General features: G+C 32.6%; 1 protein-coding gene across 1 annotated transcript; it reads right to left on the reverse strand.

Moving 5' to 3' along the window:
- Positions 1-19,244: 19,244 nt before the first annotated feature.
- LOC127733590 (octopamine receptor 1-like) lies at positions 19,245-21,983 on the reverse strand. Its single transcript, XM_052242924.1, has one exon. It carries the CDS (start codon positions 21,853-21,855, stop codon positions 20,308-20,310), a length of 1,548 nt encoding a protein of 515 aa, XP_052098884.1. The 5' UTR covers positions 21,856-21,983; the 3' UTR covers positions 19,245-20,307.
- Positions 21,984-22,397: the final 414 nt, after the last annotated feature.

Below are 22,397 nucleotides of genomic sequence, written 5' to 3' on the forward strand. Positions count from 1 at the left end.
ATGAGAATTACATTATAGTAATTTTCAAGACAGATGCCAAACTTTGTCCACAGAGATAGGAAATAATAGGCTTTCAAAGGTAAATCGGTGAGTAAAAACGGACATTTCAGGAATTTCGGAAGAGATAAGGATTCGGCTCATTTTGAATAACTTTGAGTGTCCCGCTTTGCTATCTTTCGGCTCTCTTTTTTTTATCGCTCGCAATACATTATTACAACAATATTATATGTCTCTATTTAACTCACAGTCCTACTCATTCAATGGGACCCGACAACTACATACAACGTGATTTCAACAAATTGAATGCGTACATTTTTTCATCTAACCTTCTATACATATCTAGGAATATCATTGGTTAAAAGCTACCGCATGGAGACTGTGTATATTAAATATGAGGTTAGTAGGCGTGGTTTATTTTAATACACGGTCAGTAGTGGTGTTAAGTCCCTTTAAAAAAAAACAACACGGCGTTGAAATCTGAAACAATTCGCACGGACAACAGATGAAGAAATTGATGATGTACGATTGAAATAAATGCAGAAAACACATTAAAAATTGTTTTTGTATAGACCAATGGAAGTAGGTTTTTTATATTGAAGACTTGATCACTTTGATAGGTCACTAGTCAAAATGCCACATGTGAAGCTAGTCGATAAGATATGGAATTTTCTTACCCCATATTAGGTCACTGGCACACTCTGTAACTAATATTATACGGTCATCACTGGTATTCAAATTGAATACATACCTGTACAACAGAAATTAAAAACAGTATTAAACAATTGCAAAGTCATTGCTGAAATAAAAATAAAAACAGTTATTTTGACCTTTTAAAAATCAATAAAACGTCTTGAAATAAACCTACAAATAATACATTTTTACAGCTTTGTACCATAGATAAAATAAATATATGCAAGTATAATACAAAACTTTTTTTTTATTTCATCGGGTTGAAAAGACTGACATGGGTACATGAGGCCTTGTGGTTGGAGACAAACAAAAGATACCACAATAAGTAGCAGTAAAACACATTGATTAAAGAAAGACAAACAACACATTGGCAGAAATGATTAAAAACGATCAGTGTGTTGTTTTTCTTTCTTAAATTAAGGTGTCTTATTGCTACTTTGTTATGGTCTCTTTTATTTGTCTCCCACTTCAAGGCCTCGTGTTATCCATGTCAGTCCTTACATATCATAATAGATACCTTAATGCATCGAGTGAACAATCCGAATAAAATAATCATCTCTTAAGCATAGTGGAAATGTCCAAATGTCATTTTAAGCTCTTGTGCTTGATAATGTGAAGTAATGTATATTGTAGTTGTTTATTTCGGTTTATTCCTCCTATTCCTACATTTTAAATCTGGTATGTCATTTGTAAGAAATCCATGTAGGAATAGTTGAATAAACAAGGGATTAAATCAGATTAGAGTGTGCAATTAACTTACATGTATGATTGATTGATTGATTGGTGTTTAACGCCACTTTCAACACTATTGTGTTACATGTATTTCGTGGCGGTCAGTTTTTATTGGTGGAGGAAGCCGGGGTGCCCGGAGAGAACTACCGACCTTCGGTAGGAAAACTGACAATCCTAGTCAAGATTGGAGTCGAGTGCACCTGCCCCGTGCGGGATTCGAACTCACAACCTCAGTGTTGACTGGCTAGTGATACAGTAGTTCGACTACTTAGACCACTCGGCCACCGAGGCCCCATTTACATGTATGTCTTAAGCTATTACGGGATTTCTCATGATCACTGTATATTTTTTTTTAGAATTCAATATGAAAAATAAATAATTTTAATTTACAAATAGAACATGTTGAAAATTTATATTAACTTAAACTATAGTCATACTTATTATGAATTATCTTTATATTACCTGTAAAATGAATGCGCGCAAATGTAATCAAAAGCTGCTCGCAAACGTAAAAAAATTTAATCCCCAAATGCTCGCAAATGTAATAAAACCTATTGAGTTTTCATCAATGTCCAATTTGAAAATATAAATAGAAGAAAATGTAATAAAAAAAGTTCTAACAAATGTATGTTCTTATCTCATTGAAATTGTCCTCTGTTTTATTCTATATTTCTATCTTTTTTAAAAACTGTTGTGTTTATTTCCTTGTATAATGAAAAGTTTTGTTATTGAGTGAATCTATAAAATAAATCAAAACAAACTGGTTTAAAGTCCTAAAGGAAAGACTTTACTAACACAAAAACAATATTTGTTTAGATATGAGAGTTTATCATAAAATCAGTCCATATCAAGCAAGAATTTAAGTTCTACAAGAAACAAGTTACATGAACCATTAGAAAATTAACAATATGAGGAATATTTCTCAAAATATCAGAATTAATCACAAAATCAGTCTATATAAAGTCATTGTGATCTTGGAATAATATATGAATTGGTCCTATCTATGGGTCTTACGTTTATGTGCAATGCATACAGCATCTGGGTACTATCTTATTTTATTATACTTCACGTAAAAATGCCATATTTTGATTGGCTAATACGAGGGTGTTAATTTACTCTATCACATGGCTGAGCGGGTGACAATTTTTTTGAATGTCACCCTCTTGTCCAGACCAATCAAAAATCGATAATTTAAAGGACAATGAATTGAAATTACATCAATTTATTAAAGACAATGCTTAAGTTCTACGTTTTGGCTCAGATTCTATTATTTGACTGTCAAAATAAAAAAATAAAACATCTTGCTTCACTTCTAATCCCCGTAACGTTGTTATGTATGTGACGTCATAGAAAATACTTTTGAATACAATTCATCTGTAAAAGACAATAATGATAGGACATTCAGTATAATAAATTAATTAACTCATAGCTGAGAGGGTGATAGTGCAGATTGGTACCATTCGAAAAAGCATTGTCAACCTTGGCTTCGCCGCGGTTGACAATGTTTTCTCGGGTACCAATCTGCTCTATCACCCTCTCAGCTATGTGTTATTTATATATTGAAGTTCAGTTGAAATTTTCCTTTGACTATTCAACCTTATATTTGTGTAACATTTATCCCAGCATCAAAAAGGCTGCCTATTAAGATTATGGGTGAAATTTTGAATTATATATGTAATATATAAAATTCAATTTTAATGTTTCTTTCTGTATTAAGTCTTTTCTTCCTCATTACTTTCATGAAGTTTCGCAGCAGTCTATTCCATTTTTCAAAATTGGCTGTTTCAAAATTTTCATGCCTTTTTTGACATTTAGGTCCTCCGTAACCCCTCTAATGGGCATTGCGACACACAATTATAAACCTTTTTTTCTCTATCTATATGCTTTCGAATGACGTATAAGGTATCTCTGTAATTAGGGGGCTGAATGGTTGCAGCAGCCCATTCCATTATTCGAAATAGGCTATTTCTAAATGTTCACTCGTATTTTGGCATTTAGGTCCTTCATAACCCCTCTAATCGGCATTGCGGCACATATTGATTATATACCTTTTGTTTCTCTATCGATAAGCTTTCGAATGGTGCATAAAGTTTCTCTGTAATGAGGGGATGAAGGCCGCAGCAGTCCATTCCATTATTCAAAATAGGCTAGTTTATCCTTCAAAACTAAATAAATAAAAAAAAATATAAAAATTTCAAAGAGTTGAATTTTTTTTTCTTATAGTAATTTGAATATATGTTCATTGACCTCAAAATGACGAATTCATAAATACGGGATAGTGTCACAGTAAAAAAATAAATGATCTATTTCATTATTTATTTTTTAACTTGAATACTGAAATAAAAACTATTTCAGTATTCATTATTTATTACTAAACGTTGAATAATGAATAATGAACTATTTCATTATTCATTAATGAATTTTAAATCAATAATGAAAAATGAATAATGTACTTCAGCGTGGTTAATTCAAAGTACATTTCTATCTTTAGTTTTCTTTTTTATCCTCTGCAATGCATCCTTTATTTATCATTGCAATCATAATTCTTCATAAATAAGTAAAAAGGGTGTGTTTTGATTTGCACTTATTTACCTGTACATCAATTAAATCTAAATTGCCAAAACAACAAATTACCGTACAACAGCTATTGTACTTTGTAGGAATAGAAGGGATATGTATTTTTGAAATGTAGGAATAGCAGGAAGACACCGTTTATTTAATAAATCAGCGAACCACGATATCCCCAGACCTGTCAGTACACTAAAGTTGCCTAAATCTTTCAAACTTATTTTGTAACATAATTATATAAAATAAACAGCTGTGCCAGGAGCATGTGATACGCCCTAATTGTGCTTATTGATATTGTTGCAAGAATAAAATGGAATCTTTTGAAGGCATTTAATCATTAGCAAATAAAATGCATAGCTCTGTAGAAAAACATGTCTGAGAATACTGTTTTTTTTTTAATCGAACAGTTTTTTAATGTTCACCAATTCCAACAACTATGTAAAGTTTCCACTAAATCAATCAAAGCACGCTATAGTTAACTGATCTCGTAGATTGATATTTTGATGATGTCACAATGATTTTACACATCAAAGAAACTACAAAACTATGCTGCAATGTATGCAAGTATACTATTAGTATTTTATCTACATAGCAAACGACGGTGCCGAACAAAGTTTAATTTCATTACTCATTCATCAGCTTAATATTATTTTCATATTCTTTTAAAGATACAAAAGCAATGGTAACCCGTGGACTAAATAAGAAGATAGCATTTTATGCATTTCAAAGCGGAGATGTTATTAATCCGGGAGTCCATCAAATACTAGTGTTTGACATTGTAAAAACGAACGCTGAAAATGGATATAACAGATTTTCTGGAATGTTCACATGTTCTACTAGTGGGTTATATGTATTCACCAGCAGCTTAGCTATGGACGGGCCTGTGGCATTTGCATCGTATGAAATCGTGAAAAATGCAGATGTTGAAGGCGTGTTTTTCATAGATGCTTCGGAAACTAATAACTATGTATACAGTTCTTCGACAATTGTGATTTCTCTAAATCAAGGAGATGTTGTTTTTGTAAGAGTGGGAGGTGTATATATACCAAAAGGAAATTTGTTCAGTAGAGGTTATGCGCGTTCATCATTTGCTGGTTGGCAAATTTATTGATATTACAAATAGTATCAAAGTTGAAGCATTTCTAGATAATAAGGCTCTTCAGAACTTTCAGAAACACCTTGTCTTCATTTGAGTTGCATTCTTAAGACAAACAAGGAACTTTTTTTTACACAAATAAGTATTGAAGGTCAGTCAAACAGAAATTGAATCAAATTCGTCTCTTTGAACATCGTTTTCCTGTGCATTTTTTTTTTACAACCCGACTGTAGGTTTGTAGTCTGTATGACAACCAGTCAGTATGTCAGTCCGGAAAGTTTTCCACTCTTTCTTCTGTATTTCTTCTATCTATTGGTTTAATATTTGGCATATAGCCATACCATCAAACTTACTAATCGAATTAGAGTTTTGTTCTGGTTGAGTGATTTTTGCCAGACTTGTACGTGACCCTTAGAAATAGATTTTTTCTTGGTAATCTCAGTTTACTATAATGCTTTCATCTATTTGTTTGATATTTGGTGTATGGTTTTATCATAAGAGTTACAGATTGACTTCAAATTTTATTCTGTTGAGAGGTTTTTGCACAAGATTTTCACCTTGGAAACAGAAAATTTATTTGAAAATCTGGGCATTCTTCACTTTCTTCTGTGATGCCTGAAGCTGTTGATTACTATGTATTTCATATACAGATATACAGATAACGTTTAAAGTATTTAATTCGACTTAGCAATATAGATGTAAATCCATAAACTATTATAAACGTAACAGCCGGTAGGGACATTGTATTACATATGCAACACCCTCAGAATGCCTGTTCTCAATTCATCCAGAACGAGTGTAGAGTTTTACATCCCACAGACAAATTTAACTAGCAATTGTATTTATGTTCTTCAATTTCATACAAATAACTAAACAGAAATGTGAAAGTTTCGCTAATCGTTGAAGGTCCGCACCACAGAAAATTAGATTATAACAAGTAGATAGATTTTTCGCTGGGGTAGTTTAAACACAGTAAACAAATAGTAAGGAGATCCCAAAGGGGCAATTAAAATCCATTAACCGGACGAAACCGTCCAATACATTGACAGAAAGAAAAAGATGGACAAAGAGACAACCGTCCACAAGCTACTATATAGACAACTAAAGATTGGATAACAAAAACCCCACCTATTACTTGGATGCTCTAGAAAGGTCAACATTACCAGCTCATATGGTGGGACTTGGATTGTTAAAATACATTGATGGGTAATTTCAGGTGATTATACATCATAAAATTGGTGATTGGAGAAATGTCCCTTATCTAAATATGTACTCATCATATGTTCAGAAACCTTGATAGAAGATACTTGTAATTTATCTGACGTGAGCGTCTGTAAATTTTCCTTTGAATATTATTTGAAAGATAACCAAAAGTAATTGGGGAAAAAAGGACATTGTGCTGATGCAAGTGACTAAAAAATAGATGAGCCACAAGAATATAACCAATAAATAATATACTTTTAAAGCTCTCAAATCTTCACGGTTGAAAGATACATGACGTTTAGCAGCAAGATCATAAGATATTAAAAAATTGACTTTATAAAAGGTAGGATTTTAAGATATTAATTGGTAATCTTTAAACATATCTTTAGAAGGAAGTTTTCAAAATAAATTAACAAATTGTAAATAAAATCAGTGACGTCTTTCGACAAATTCTATCTTTTGTTGTTCAATAAAATACTACATACAATTTTAACAACAGAGCAATACGGACCCCACCAAAAACAGTAGGTGATCTGAAGTGCTCTGGAAGGGTACGCAGATCTTGCTCCACTAGTGACACCCATCATTGTGCTCATGGCTAGTACACATTTGGTGATGAGTCTCACTCGGTGGTGTCACAATCGAGGAAAAGAGGACGGGTTTATGGTTATAATATTGGTAAAATATCTGTGGTAATCTGTGACTATATTCCATAACGGCCAAATAAGTTATGATGGTGTCCGTGAAACTTCCGAAGGGACGATTTCAACTTTCCCTGTAGGCAGTAACCCTCTGTCCGGGAAATAATTAAAGAAAACGTAAGCTGTGGAATATAGTATCAACTTGGAGATATATACTCCATTTGTAGGCGCTGGAATGTTGCTGTATAGAAATCGAAAGTTCAATATTAAAAAGCTGAAGTCATCCCTTTGCCATGAGGTTTTGTTCTCAATCGATACTCATTGTCAATAGATGTAAGTCAAGTCGTACGGCCTTCAACAATGAGAATAGTTAGCTATAAAAGGCATCGACATGTAAATGTATAACAATTAAAACAAGAAAACTAACATATGTTTGTAAGGACACTTATCTTATTTTGGTATCCAGTACAGTGAAGGAAGGTACAGTTTCCATCTGGTTGAAATTTTATAGCAGCATAGAACATAAATATGTTGTTCATGGCTTCCACTTTTGTAAGTGTCGGGGTATATTTTGTGTTTCCAAGTGAATTATCAATTCATAATTTCTTTAGAAAACAGTTTTTGTAATATGATTTACACACAAAACGATGTTATTCGGGGCATCATCTGCGGGGACAACAACATGTTTGTTACGTAGGTAGGTCTGGCGCTTACTAATGCGTCGGCTAAGGACAGATTTTTGGGGATTTAATCTTCCGGCCGAACAGTAACCTAAATTATTTATCAATTTAAAGAGGAAGCCCTGTACTATAAGAATATGCTTGTCGTAAGCATCAGAAATAGTCCCATTTTTAAAAACTAAGGTCAAAAGTCAACATCACAAATTAAAAAAAAATATAATGGATTTCAATTTTGATTTTTCCCCTTGTTTATATTCTGTGAAATAACAATCTTATACTATATATAGCTAATTTGGCTTCATTAGTTGATAAACAGACCACTGGCGCTGAAAACCAACAATACAAATTGTAGAAAGAATACAGACTATTTATTACTAATAATACAACAAGTATATGTACACAAATATGTATGTGTGGTTATTTGATAGGGCGCAGATAAAATGTTTTACCTGTTCCAGGGAGACAAATGATTGAAAAGAGCATATCGGGGACCTATGATAACATAAGTGTCAAAATATCCCTCCTACGTGCAAGAGTGGACTGGACGGAGAACCCCCATCTGTTTACACAAACCTCTGCAAAACAACAGTCTCTCCGATTTTTTATATGCAAACAACCTGAATTACGTGTACTGCGGAGATGACACCTCCCTTCTTCTCGATTACAAGAGTGAACCCTAGGAAATTATTAAATACCCTCCACTATAGAGCCGGTAGGGTAGAGATATGTGCCAGAGGGGGATAGTTCTAAGTCCATTTATTCTCTCCCTGAAAAAACAACGTCCCTGAAAAAACAACGTACACCAGTGGCCTCATTAAATTCAACTATCTGATAAACAATAATTGCTATTATAGTAGATTTCTTAAAACAACTTAATCCTAGATCTTTGTTCACAAATAATTATCAAAACGACGTTTTTAATTACAAAAATCAAAATATGAAGTTTTCAACACTATAAAGTCAACATTACTTTGACCTTACAAATAACTTAAATTTAAAGTAAAACAAATCATTTGTCATGAAAGACAAAACTACAAAACTATTTTTTTGTAATCTGAACAGACAACTTTTTTTAAAAACTGGTTTAATAGATAATATTTTTAAAATGTACTTGATTGTGATTTAAATAAATCTTACCGCTATTAACAAACTGGATTTTGTTATCTTTATCATAAGAAGAGTTACTTTTCTTTTGTTCTGCTGTCATCAGTTCATACATCGCACAATTATTTTTAGAGAAATGATAAATATTCAATTCAAAAGTGTTGAAATCTTCCTACAAAGATCATCATTTAATGCCCGACACAGTCGTTGCAACTCGAAACTTGACAAAGAAAAAATAGCCTTAATTGAACCACAACAGTAACTATGTTTTAAATGAAATGTGCTGAAGGAGAATAATACTTAATAAATTTCATTATTGAAGCGCTTTGCTTTTCTGGATATACCTGCACCAACAACACTCAAACTTAAATATTTGCCAGAGATGTATAAATATATATACGTAGCAATGTTAGAACCAAATGCGACCCACAGAAAATAGACACATTCATGTAAGGTCAATTTGTAAATGTACAACCATGAACATTTGTCTAAGGATAACATTTTTTTGTGGTCGAATAGCTCAGTTAAAATTATCGAGACGTTTTTTAACCTAATCCAAAACAACTGTGAATCTTTATTTTTACAAAGAACTAACGTGTCAAAAGTTTCCTTGACATTCGGAAGAACAGTGTATCCTTAAACTTTGCTGTTCAAATTAATATCAAAACATTTTAAGACAATGATGTATGCTCAGGAATAGCAGGTACGTTATGAAAGTAAATGTATGAAAGGAACTTAAGTGTATGTGTCTGATATCGAGGCGACTGACAGGATGATAGCACTTGCTGCTGAAATCGCGGGGACAAACACACTTTTGATGTTGATATCATGGCGACTGATAGGATGAAATCATGTGCTCCTGATATCAACGTTACTGTGGGGACGAAATCACTTGCTTTCGGTGTCGAGGGGAGTGACAGGATGAGGTCACTTGCTTGCTGATATTGCGAAGACTGACAGGACGAAAGCAATGGATCCTACTGGCAGTACAACAAAGCTACCATTTACACAGTTGTAATTATACAAGTATTTATATATGTTTAATCATGCACGAAACGTGTTTCTGGAATACGTAAATAATCTGCAGGCATGCTTTAGAACAATATGGGAGCATCGGAACCAACAGCCTTTCTTTATGTTCTACTCTTACACTATAACTGCGAAGTGTTGCGTCACTATTCACAACTGTGCCTTGCTTAATTCTAAAAAAAAAAAAAAAAAAAAAACAGGGTATGATTTCAGTAAGTATTATAACTTTATTGAACTTCTTGCATTATTCTACATAATTTCAATATTTGTTCGCCCCCTAACTTCACTTTCTTATAGAAAATAAGGAGTAGTCTATTTAAAAACTTAAATAAGTAGTCTTGATTAAAATTTAAATTAACTTACTATTCTACTTTGTTCTTATCTATTTAATTCCATTCTACGTTTAAGATGCTTCTTAAATTTCCTCCATCATCCTTAATGCTCGTCAGTAAGAACGCTGATTCACATATAGATATTGTTATATGAAAAAGTCACAAACAATTAGAAAATTAACAGAATTCCACTAAAAAATGTATAGTTTCCTTGAGTCTTTTTCTTCGTCTTTAATAACTTTTGTTGATTGGACGATGTCAGATGTTTACGAGAAACAAACACCGTTTTTAAGCTCACAATTTATAGGAAGATGTGCGAAAATCTTCAAACAAAGAAAAGGGAGACGGACCATTCGATCTTTAACGTTGCTCAATCCTATTATGTAATGGGAAATAAATGCCTTGGGAGGAAATTATAAGTTTTCCCGTTATTTTGAACCTCGCAAAGGAATCTATGTTGATGTCGTTTGAAATATATTGTCAATTGCAGATGAAGTTTAAATCCAACCTTTAGTGCAATTCGTCAATATTGTTGGGGAAAGTATATACAAAATAAATTTTCTTCATTTTAAACATTGTTAGATCAGAAACTCGAATTAAAAAATCTGTAAATTTATCTACTATTGTAGTTTAAAAAAATCTGTGAAACTGAATTACACAAAAATAGCAAAATTTGTTAAAAAATACCTACATAAATGTATCATGCGTTATGGCTTTCCATGTACACAAAGTGTGAATATACATTTCTACAATTTAGAGTTATCTCGCTTTGTATACATTGGGTTTCTAGTATTTTCATTTATTATCCAATTATTTTCAGACGATACTTTCATGACTGAGTGGGTAAAGAAATATGGTTAACTTGACATCTCTAATCCGACAGTAAATTAACTCATGTTAAATAGAGACGTCCTTTTGACTGCGCGTCGAATAACTAATCAGCCACGTCCGGTCAGAATGAGGATTTAAAGGCCGATGTCTTGTGAGCGATCTCACGACTACATATCTTCCCTGATTTTCGTAAAATTTATATCAAAGGTTTATATCAGTAATGTCTCGGACATGTTCGACTGTGCCGATGAACTATTTTAAAAAGAGTTATGCCCCTTGGAAATGTTAATTTTATGGAAAAATTGCACTGTTAGCGCTCTCGCATGTTAAATTTTTGCCAGATATTTAATATGAAATTCATATCAAGGGTTTATATCAGCAATGTCTCGGACTAGTTCGAAAATCCGTAACGATCAACTTTTTTTAAAAAGAGTTGTGGTCCTTGGAAATATTAACTTTATGGAAAATTGCATTATAAGTGCTCTCAAGTCTACATTTCTCTATTATTGAAAAGTTATAATGAACCAAATAACTTTTCTTAGGTTGTTGCCTTTGGACAGATAAAATATGTGCAACTTGGGGTACACTGGAACTCTATTCCTCTATATTGTATAGTAATCTTGAAACACAAGCAATAGACTATTACAAACCTTTGCACAGAAGACTTTACTCATACCAAACTATTTAAGCGAAAGTTCTCCGTAAGGACAAGGAGTTCCTGCTCAACTGTTGGCTCCCGTCGTGTTGCTGATAACCACCGAAAACTCGCTAACGAGTCGTATACGTGACACGTCCTGAAGAAGAAGAAAAAGGTTTAATTGAGGCTACTACCAATAAATCATATCTGTGGTATCTATAACAGAGACATTTTTAACAGTCAAATTAAGTATCCACAAGAGATTACTTCAACTTGCATAAGAAACATTGCTTCAGTTTCCTTCTTGTATGCTGCACACATCTTCTAAGGAAATCCTTATAGGAGACTCATGGATTATTTTATCCCGTTGGAGATAAATACTCCATTTGAAGCTGCTATTGGCATGTTGTAGTATGAAAATGGAAAGTTCCCAATTTTAAAATTGACCATTTAGAAATTGAAGTATCGTTTTTGGGGTAAAAAGTTCAATTCCCAGTCATCAGTATCTAATACATAAAAAAGATAACAGGAATACAAAAAAAATGCTAAAAAGTAAAACAGACCACAATAACCACTAACAACCGACTCTGCCTAAAAAAAACAGCCGTACATACAAAGACGAAAAACAAAGATGAATACACGGCCCACATAGTCCGACTTGGTACTGGCACAAGATAGAGTGGTGTTAAACAAATTTTACGTTCACACGAACCTCTTCATTTGCCTATATAGAACGTCAGGATGACAACTTACTTGAAAAAAGAAATAAAAGAAGGGACATAATTTGTGTCAACTTAAACTTGCAACAACAGAAAGATAGCTAAGATAGAATGTGGCGGGGTTAAACTAGTTTGCTGGCGCCAAACCCATCCCTATCTGGGAAAGTGGTGAATCAGTACAACATAAGAACAAACGAAAAAAATCAGTTGAAAAGGGCTTAACTCATCAGATCGATACAAAATAGAAAACATCTAACGTAAACAAAGACCAAACGTGGCAGCGTATCTTTACATCCCACAACAAAAAAGACACTAAATAAAGATCCGTGAGTACTCGCAGTTACTGACAGATAGTTCAAAGCTGGAATATAATTTGGAAAGCAGGGTCAACTTGTGCTCGCAACTACATGAAGATAGCTAAGGCAGCTTCGTTTGTTTTCTGGATACTGCTGTTCAAGAAAAAAAAAACTACCTGTCGATTTAAAAACATGTACCACCATTTGAGGCAGGTAGATCTAGATGTTTTAGTGATATTCGCTTAGTCTCAAACCTATAGATTTATTGGTCGGTGTTTGCTTTGTCAAGTGTCAAATATTCATAAATAGACGGAAGCACCATCGTCGCCAAACTTTGGATTTACCAGAGAAAGAACAATAAAGAGTACATAGTAATTCATAAATGGTACACATTTTGAAACAGTTATTCAAATTCTGCTCAGTTATATTAATAAAGGTACAGATTCTTAAAAAGCATACAAATTATTGCCGCTATCGTAATCGGAAAAAAAAACTTTATATTATAGATATGCAATTCTTGCCATGCTTTTTCGATTAGATTAGACATTTATATCAATGTATCTGATGAAAATAATTCGTATAAAGAATACATTTTAAAAGGGAAACTTATATTATAACCAAAGAATATCTCTGGTTGATGATCTTATAAATATGAACATACACATTGATATTGAAACGCTATTGTTTGGAAAAGATGCATATAATTACGAAACTAACTCAAAAAGTTTTGATAAAGTCCGTTATTTCATTAAACAGTCAAAAAGATTTAAACGATCTAAGTCAGTAGCTTTCTTTTTCTTTCTGTCCTATTTGCTTTTTTAGTTGCCATGCCAATGTGTGACTCCTTCCTTTATTTTCTATAACTGTCGCTATGTTATGTATGCGTTTGCTCTCATCATATATGTGTATTGTATATGTAAGGAGAGGACTTGATATAAGTTGTAATTACTTATGTCCAATGCTTTCGCTTGATTAATGCAATAAATATTATTAAATAAAAAAAAGAACAGATGATTTGCAGCTTGAAAACAAGATAGGTTATTCCCGTAGCATATACAAGTACTACATGTATATGTGTAAAATCATGATTAAAAGTGCATGTGAGCAAATTATAAAAAAAATCATCTCTTTTTTTAATAATACCTTATTACCTTAAATATATGCATTAAGGATGTATTTTTTTTTCATTTCATGGGACACAGCTCAATCAGATGAGCCCCTGCTTTATTTATTTAGGGTATTGATATTTATTCTAAATCATGTTAAATCATATTAGTTTCATCTGATTTAAGCAAAGTATCCATATCGACTTTAACCGTCTGTAAAAGCCTTCAGTATTATTTGTTATTTTTCGATGGAAAGTTGACTTATGAGATCACTCTAATATTAATGGTAATAAAAGTAAATGTTTGAAAATATTACGTAGAGCTAAAACTATAATTACAAATTAGTGTCACAACAAACGACCCCTCTTTTGAATTGGAATTAACTAGAATTACTGCAATTTCTTTAAGAGAAATGATGCTTTTATGTAAAGAAATAAATATTGTAATAAATAAAAAATGGCAATGGAAAACCAACCTTAAAATCAGGTTAAATTATAAAATGTATAAAAAACGTATGCTATCGTGTCTGGTATCTAAGAGCGAAGGGCTGATAATATAATTTTATCAAATATAAACGGAGAGAATTCAAATTAATTGATAATTTAAAAAAATGATAAAATCACAATATTTATGTTTAAGGTAAAATAAAAATGAGCACCCTCTTCAGTTTTAATTAGTTGATTGAATCACTAGAATGAGGTCAGAGACGTTAATTGCGTGTTGTAACGGTTACCTTACTTGCAATATAATTTTCCATCCTTAAAGTTTCCGCTCGACGTTTGGAATAATAATATTTTATTGGTATTCATTGCGAGTATATCAATAGGCTAGTTTTGGGTATATTGAACCAGAAAAATAATTCAATTATATTTAGTTGCGTATACATTAGTTTATTCGCAGAACATCGTACGAAGAAAAGTGATAATGAAAACGAAAACAAGACATGACATTTAACAATGTTTGAAAAGTGCCAACCGTAAAATGTTTGATTGATGCATGTAAATAGACAATTTGGTAAGTTGGTACTCTTTTAAAACCGGGTTTTTGTATGTATCAGCGCAAATCAACCGTCATATCCATTCGTCAAGAATATAATGATTTTGTAAACTCAGTCATTTCTCAGTTTGTGCTTTCAGTGCATTTGCATGAAAACATATTGGTATTGAAATATTTTAGTTGTTCGAAAAGACACATTTGTAGGTTATATCGACAGGTCTCTTAAATATGATTTGACCTACATGGATGCGTGTGTGTGTGTTTAAGAATAAACACGAACAGTAATAATGCTGGAGAGACAGAATATGTCAATACACGAATTACAAGCACCTCCTGTTCGTCATAAGCAATCTACTACACCATTAACATTCAATTATAACTGACCTAATGATTGATATATGTGTCGAGAAAACTACCTATCTGTCAACGGTTACGATCTGTTTATAAATTTAAAAAAAATTCGTTATCCTTCTAAAGATTATTTCTATCACATATATAGTAGTAGTAGTAGTAGTATAAGAAACAATTCAATTGAGAAAACTAACGATCTAATTTATAACAAAACAATTTACGAAACAAATATGACAGAAATATACCAACTACAACCACTGAACTATAGGCGCCTAACTTGGGACGATCAGTACACGTTCAACATCCGATGGATTTAGTGTAAAACCGTCATTAACAGGAAGAGAAAAACATAACTTTATGCAATGCCAAAATATAGTTTTCGACAGATTGTAGTACCGTGAATGTGTACATCTGTATAACAATCGTATTGAACATGCTCACCGTCAAATTATAACAGGAAAGCAGAGATATATTTATTCAGAGCTGCATTAGAACTAAAGTACACTAAAGAATGTTTTGGGACTTGTTGATTTTACTATACCAACTGTTTCCTTTCAAACCATTTGGCTTCATGCCATTAAAGATTTATTCAGATAAGTGCTTCACGACAGTAATGTCGGTGTCTGTTATTTTTGTCTGCACTTTCGCTGTCCTGTTACAACAATACGACTAAAGCTAACGTCAATCGATCACAGATGACTTCTAAAGACATTATATAATCTTCTTATTTACTTGGCTCTGCTATATTACTTAGATACTTTAACATTGTTTCCCTGATCTGTAAACCATAGAAGTCAAACGACAGATTCTATTAATAAGGATGAAATACTAAACTTAAAACATCCTTTTTTGTATGTCACCGCAATATAAACGTGATGTGTTAAACATTTCTGAATTAAAATGATTATTTTTTTTATAAATATAAAAAGCACATCCGTGAAATTCTGAATCGAAATTAAATTCGGAGTTGTCTTTAAATGATCCCTAAAATTTTCTCTCTGAAAATATTTTTTCCGTGTTCCCCTTATTCTCTTATTGCTTCCATGAATAACCATCATTACAAATATACTACAACTGTAGTTAATTCTTTTAGGTTATGACGAATTCCTAATAGAATTTTTCTCATGCCGTCCGGTTTATATTAGAATATATTTTGGCCTCCTTGTTTATAAATGCCTTCCCCTGTTACGAGTCACCCCAAGGATAGTTGTACTAGTGAAAGCTGAAAAAGGCAATAAAGGGAGGGCTCCGTGTGGGATTCCATAACAAACACACAGCTATGAATAGAAACGTTAAATCCGAAGCACGTGTTTGTAGAATGAATGCTCTCTGCAAAACAGACCCGATAAGTAAGATCACTGTAACATAGTAATGCTCTGTTCCTTTTAATGTTCTACGTGTTCAAATTAAAAGAGAAATGTCTGAGATCACAAAATCTCTTTTAAAATTCGCGGTTATATAAAAATAAGATGTGGTATGATTGTCAATGAGACAACTATCCACCAAAGTTCAAATGAAGTTGATGTAAGCAATTATATGCAACCTTACGGCCTTCAACAATGAGAAAAACCCAGACCGTATGGCCGGCTATAAAAGGCCCCGACATGAAAAATAGGAAACAATTCAATTGAGAAAACTAACGGCCTAATTTATAATAAACCAATTTACGAAAAAACAAATATGACAGACATGAACCAACGACAACAACTGAACCACAGACTCCTGACATGGGACAGGCACATAAAGAATGTGGCGGGGTTAAACATTTTTGTGAGCGCTCAACCCTCCCCTCACCTGAGACAGTGGTGTAACAGTACAACATAAGAACAAACTATAAAATCAGTTGAAAAATGCTTAACTCATCAGATGGATACAAATAGAAATACATCTAACAAAAACACAGAGTGGACGTGGACGGGTACTTGTACATCCAATAAACGAAAAACGTAAACGCAAGTTCGCTTGCCATTGGCAAGCCAGGGAACACATTGGTTGTTGTCTTTAGTTATATCTTATTTTTTTTTTGTGATTAAGGGAATACGTTATTTTTAGCTGATCTTTTCATCGTCTCTTTTATTCACAAATTTTCTTATTTTTTTTGCGATATGTAGCCTGACATTTAGTGTAGACATCTAGTTATTGTTTAAGACCATAATCTGACTTCAAGGTATGTACGTTTTTGTGTCGTTTGGTTGCTGTCTGATTGGCGTATACACAACATCTCCATTTATCTTTATTGCATCGTTTGTTGGATGGATTTGGACTAACCAATTACGCTTGTTATTGCGCAGTGACAATCAAAATTATCAGTTCCTCCTTCAAGTCCATCTTGAAACCTCTGCTTACCTATTGCATAAAGTTTTAATCCCAAATCATTACGCTGTGTATCATAAATTATTTCCCGTTCACTGGACGTTAAGGAACAAATAAACAATCAGTCAATCAATCAATCATAATCTGGGTTTATTATCATAAATCTGGATGGCGTTCCTTCAATTTAAATTCAATGCTCCCTAATAAGTTAATTTCAGTTAAGTGATCGTTGAATCGAGTTTTGAAATAATTTGTACAACATGGTTGTCCGTTTTGCTGGGCGAGATGAACGGGGTGTATGAATGCTTATCCCCGATTACATCCAATGTACATTTTGGCAGATAACAAGTCAATTTGCACGTTGCGCAAAAGAATTTCGGAGGAGTCCGTATGGATTTGTAGAGAAGCAAATTTCCGACCATATCCAATGAGATTATGTTTCCCGTTACGAATTTGGTTCATACCCTTTTCGGATTGATAGCAGAAAGTAAAAGTTATTCAAATTATTGAACAGACAAAAGCTACGATAACAACTATGTATTGTATTAGTTATACACGCAATAGTGTCAATGTACGTGATTGAATTGATAACGCAATCCTAAACCTTGTTTTTTTTTGTTTAATTGTAGAGTTCAATAAGATATTCGCCATCAATATAAATACCAATTTTTTTTTAACGTCCATGTTTTTTAAAAATGCTTCAGTAGATATTGTGCAAAGTCAATGATGTATGTCAATGAATCTTTCATAGATAGTGGTTAATGTCTACAATGATAAAGACACTATCATAATTATGTAATTATATAGAATCATTCATATGTACTGATGAACACATTTGGTTTGTTGAAGGATGAAACTATTGTATTTTATGCTATCAAATGTCGAGATATTGTTTAATTAATATAAAACTGTAGACTTATCAAATTGAATGATGCTTTGATTCTTGGACCACTATATTGAATTTGCAACGGTCTACACAATTGTTTGTTGTAGACTAATTGTATTTTTCTCTCGTCTGTTATACTCACTTGCTAGATTACTTTTCGTCAATGATATAAATAAAAAAAACACTATATGATTGTTTCTTAATTTATCTTTTGGACGTCACGATAAAGTATGCTACATTTAACTATATTTGCTTGTATTATTTAATTAGATTGTATCGTGATGAAAACAACTATTTCTGGGTTTTTATTCTGAAGATTTTCTAAACACAAAACGTCATTCATTACACTAAACAATTGCACAGTATACGATTGCTTTAAAAGATAAGTAACATATTATAATTATCCCATTCATAACTTTAAAATTGGCAACAAGAACTGGTTTCAGACCAAGGTCAGCTTTACATAGAGAACAGTTTGCAGTGCCGACGTCACGTGATCCTCGATTCGCTACCGAAAACTTTTGAACGCCAAGTACATAAAACATCAAAGCGCATCAAAACCAAATAAGCCTAAACAGGACAGAAGGTTCGAAACTTTGGAACGCCAAGTATATAACCCAGTGGTAGTAATACAAACGATTATATAGCATTATAGGGTGATAACGCTTATATAGCATTATAGGGTGATATAAAATAGATGATTTGTTTTATGTCGTCTTGTTTCTGCCTCATTTACTTATACCCACATCTCCTCTTTTTCATACTTCAGAGCAGAAATATCGACTGTGATGTCACAATGATGTCATAACCATATCGAAATTGACATAGATTACCTTAAATGGCGTTTTTTTCATCTTTTGGCTGTTTAACTAATAAATGATAAGATTTCAAAATGAGACCATGTTGGTACAGTCTTTTTTTTCATTAAATGCGACAAATTTGAAGCTCTACAGCAAATATGGAAGACAAAATTCAAATTGTTAAATATTTATTTCTAACAAGTAATGTTTTGTAAACATCAGAAGGATGCTATTTGATAGATTTCTTGCGCTATATAATTTTCGAATTTAAAGAATTCAGATGAAGTACATCACATGCAATCTTATTTGACTATATTGTTAGACATTTTAAACACAATATAGTAATTAACTGATTAAATTAAATTGGTTGGGTTGAGTGAGTTATGTGATTTTTTTTAACAGATGAGAGTAAAGTAGTGATCTTTCGAAATTGACAATTTCACAGCAGTATAGATTTTTATCTGTAAACTTGAGTTTGCTAAAACAAAATGATGAACCGATTCTGGGGAGGGGGTGTCATACAGGAGTAATTAAATTTGAAATGAGAAACATGAATTTTATGGTATTTTGATTTACATTAATCGTCAAATCATAAAATATTAGACTTTAAGTCTCTCCCATTAAGACTGCCATAATGTTAATGAGCGAGACCTTGTTGAATTTGTCAATTTCAGATGTATAATACATTTATAAGTTTATGTCAAACATACATTTTGGTATATTTTTGTCCAAGGGTACAAATAAAAAGAATATTTTATTAAACAAAAGTAATTTTAGAAATTGTACATTTAAATAACAATACTTTAATATTTTTCTTTTTTATATTCTAAAATTTAATTTTAAATTTAGTTCGATGGACTTTTCAATTTTTAGTGGAAATCTTTTGTATTTCTAAGATTTAATACATTATTAATTCCGCCAAAAATGAAATTTCTATTGGGATTCTTAAAATCGTTTTTAACTGCATGACTCAAACTTTAATATATATGATAATATTTTTTACTCCTCTTGTGAATTTTTTTTATTGATTTTGTATTGTCGAGTGAATGAAATCAAAGTATTAGAACTTACTGATAATAACTGCTTATCACATGTAATATTTTATGCAGACTAAGCAGGTTTGTATTCCACACTTTTTTATACTACAGAAGCACAGAACAAGCCATTTAATAACATATAATTTTGTAGTGATTTTCTTCTAATTTTATTGTTTTACAATAGAAGTACACTTAGAGCTCTTTGATGTTTACAAATGTTCAGAGATCCAGTGTAAACCAGTACTCTATCTGGACCCTTATTACGATTCTGATGTGCTTTCAAAGTCAATGACCGGAAATCCAAGATGATGTTTGTGAACAACCACATTCTTTGGACGTTTAAAACATTTGCACTTACAACATTTATAACAAGACCTTCGAAGAATCCGTCTGAAAGCACAGCGAAAATCTCTAGAAAACATCCCGTATATAAATGGATTTAACATAGAATTACAATAACCTAACCAAAACATCACAGAAAAAGCCAATGACGGAACACGCGTGCCCCAAAACGCCTCTATTAGATACATTGTAAAGAATGGAAACCAGCACATTGTAAACACTCCTACAATTATGGCAACCGTTTTGGTAGCTTTTGTTTCTTTCAAAATTTTTCTTATATGAATTCTATTGCTATGACGTCCTTCTGGTACTGCCGCCAATGATCTAGATTCAATGTTTCTCTTATTCATAGCGTATATAAATGGGGTAGATCGCCTCCTTTTCATAAATGGACTATCTTCCGGACTTTTTGTATTATTGTTTAGTTTTATATATTCCAAAGGTTCTTTTCCAGCTTCCGGTCCTGGTTCTTCAAAATATAATCGTTTCGATTGCATTCTTTCAATTTCTTTACTACTCGGAATTCCGCCGTTCGGGTTACATTCGGAATAAACACAATGTCTATTACGGGCACACCTGTCTCCTGTATTACGCAGAGCACTTCTTAAAGAACCAGTTCTCTGAGAATACCGAGACGAAGCCGATGATCTTGAAACAACTGAATTTCCTCTATGAATACGCAGGATTATCGGATCATCATTCTTAACATCGTCGTTTTGTCTTGCCGTTAAAACTCCTGTTCGAATTGCCGATGTTGTTCGAACTGCGGCTTTATAAATCTTACAATAAAAGAAAACCATTAAAAACATTGGAATATAAAATGAACCCAAAGCGGAATATATCCTGTATCCTTGAGTAGAAATTAGTTCGCACTGTGGCGCTGTATTATTGCAGACGATGGGCTCAATATTTACCATTGACGAGAAATTGTTATGAACGTAAGCGGTTACGTTTCTCGTTGGGGATTCTTTGGAATATGAAGTTTTATCATTCCATCCTAATAACGGAGGAATACATATTACAAAAGATAACAGCCATACAAAGGTCACAAGTACTTTACTTCGACGTCTGGACATAGCACTAGCATACTGTATAGGCTTAGTTACAGCTAAGTATCGGTCAAAACTTATAGCTAATAAATTCAAAATGGAAGCCGTACAAAGCAATACGTCAATAGCTAGCCAGATACTACACCATACTTCACCAAACGGCCAATATGTCAAGATTTCTAAAGATGCTGAGAAAGGAATCACAAAAATTCCTAACAAAATATCTGAGCACGCTAATGACACTATATATGTGTTCGTGTTAGTTCGTAATTTTCTTGTTGTAATTACTGCAATAATGACTAAACTATTTCCCGCCAAAATGACCAAGTTGATGATAGTCAATGTCAGAGTTGTTGGAATTAAATCTACAGTGAAACGAATTTCGTTTTCGCTGATACATGTTTCCTCGTCAGCCATTCCAATTCGATTCTCTAGTATTAATGTTATTTCTTCAAGTAAAACACGAGCTATATTGTAATATACGAAGCAGACATGCCTTTATTCATTCACAATCAAAGCCTTCTGTAGTCAGTTTGGCTGGTAATTCGTTCTGAAAGAAACGATAGAGACATTAATTAAATATCCTGAACATAACGAGCGTAACAGTAATAGCTGAATCTCCTTATGATCACTTCTCAATATATAATATAGCGTTACGAAATGGTCATTGCTTTCAATCTCTCTTTATAGCCACGAGTTTTTATAAATTATCGGATTGAAAGAAACTGTTGCTTTCAAGAGGATTAATTAATAGACTGCATACAATAGAAGAAAAATCGGTTATTATAAATCAAACTATGAAATAATATATTAAAATTCTCACCATCTTACAGTGTCAGCTGAAGCAATCCTTTAACATGCACAATTAAGAAAGCAAATTGATTATGAAAAGGCAGGTTTTGTTTTTGATTATTATATCATGAGGCTCAAACTACTGCTTTAACAAAAATCTATTGTTA

Source organism: Mytilus californianus, unplaced genomic scaffold (assembly GCF_021869535.1).
Source record: "Mytilus californianus isolate M0D057914Y unplaced genomic scaffold, xbMytCali1.0.p SCAF_3, whole genome shotgun sequence".
NCBI lineage: Eukaryota > Metazoa > Mollusca > Bivalvia > Mytilida > Mytilidae > Mytilus > Mytilus californianus.

Coding starts and splice junctions, on each gene's coding strand:
- LOC127733590 (XM_052242924.1), bottom strand. CDS start 21,855: ATGGCTGACGAGGAAACATGTATCAGCGAAAACGAAATTCGTTTCACT.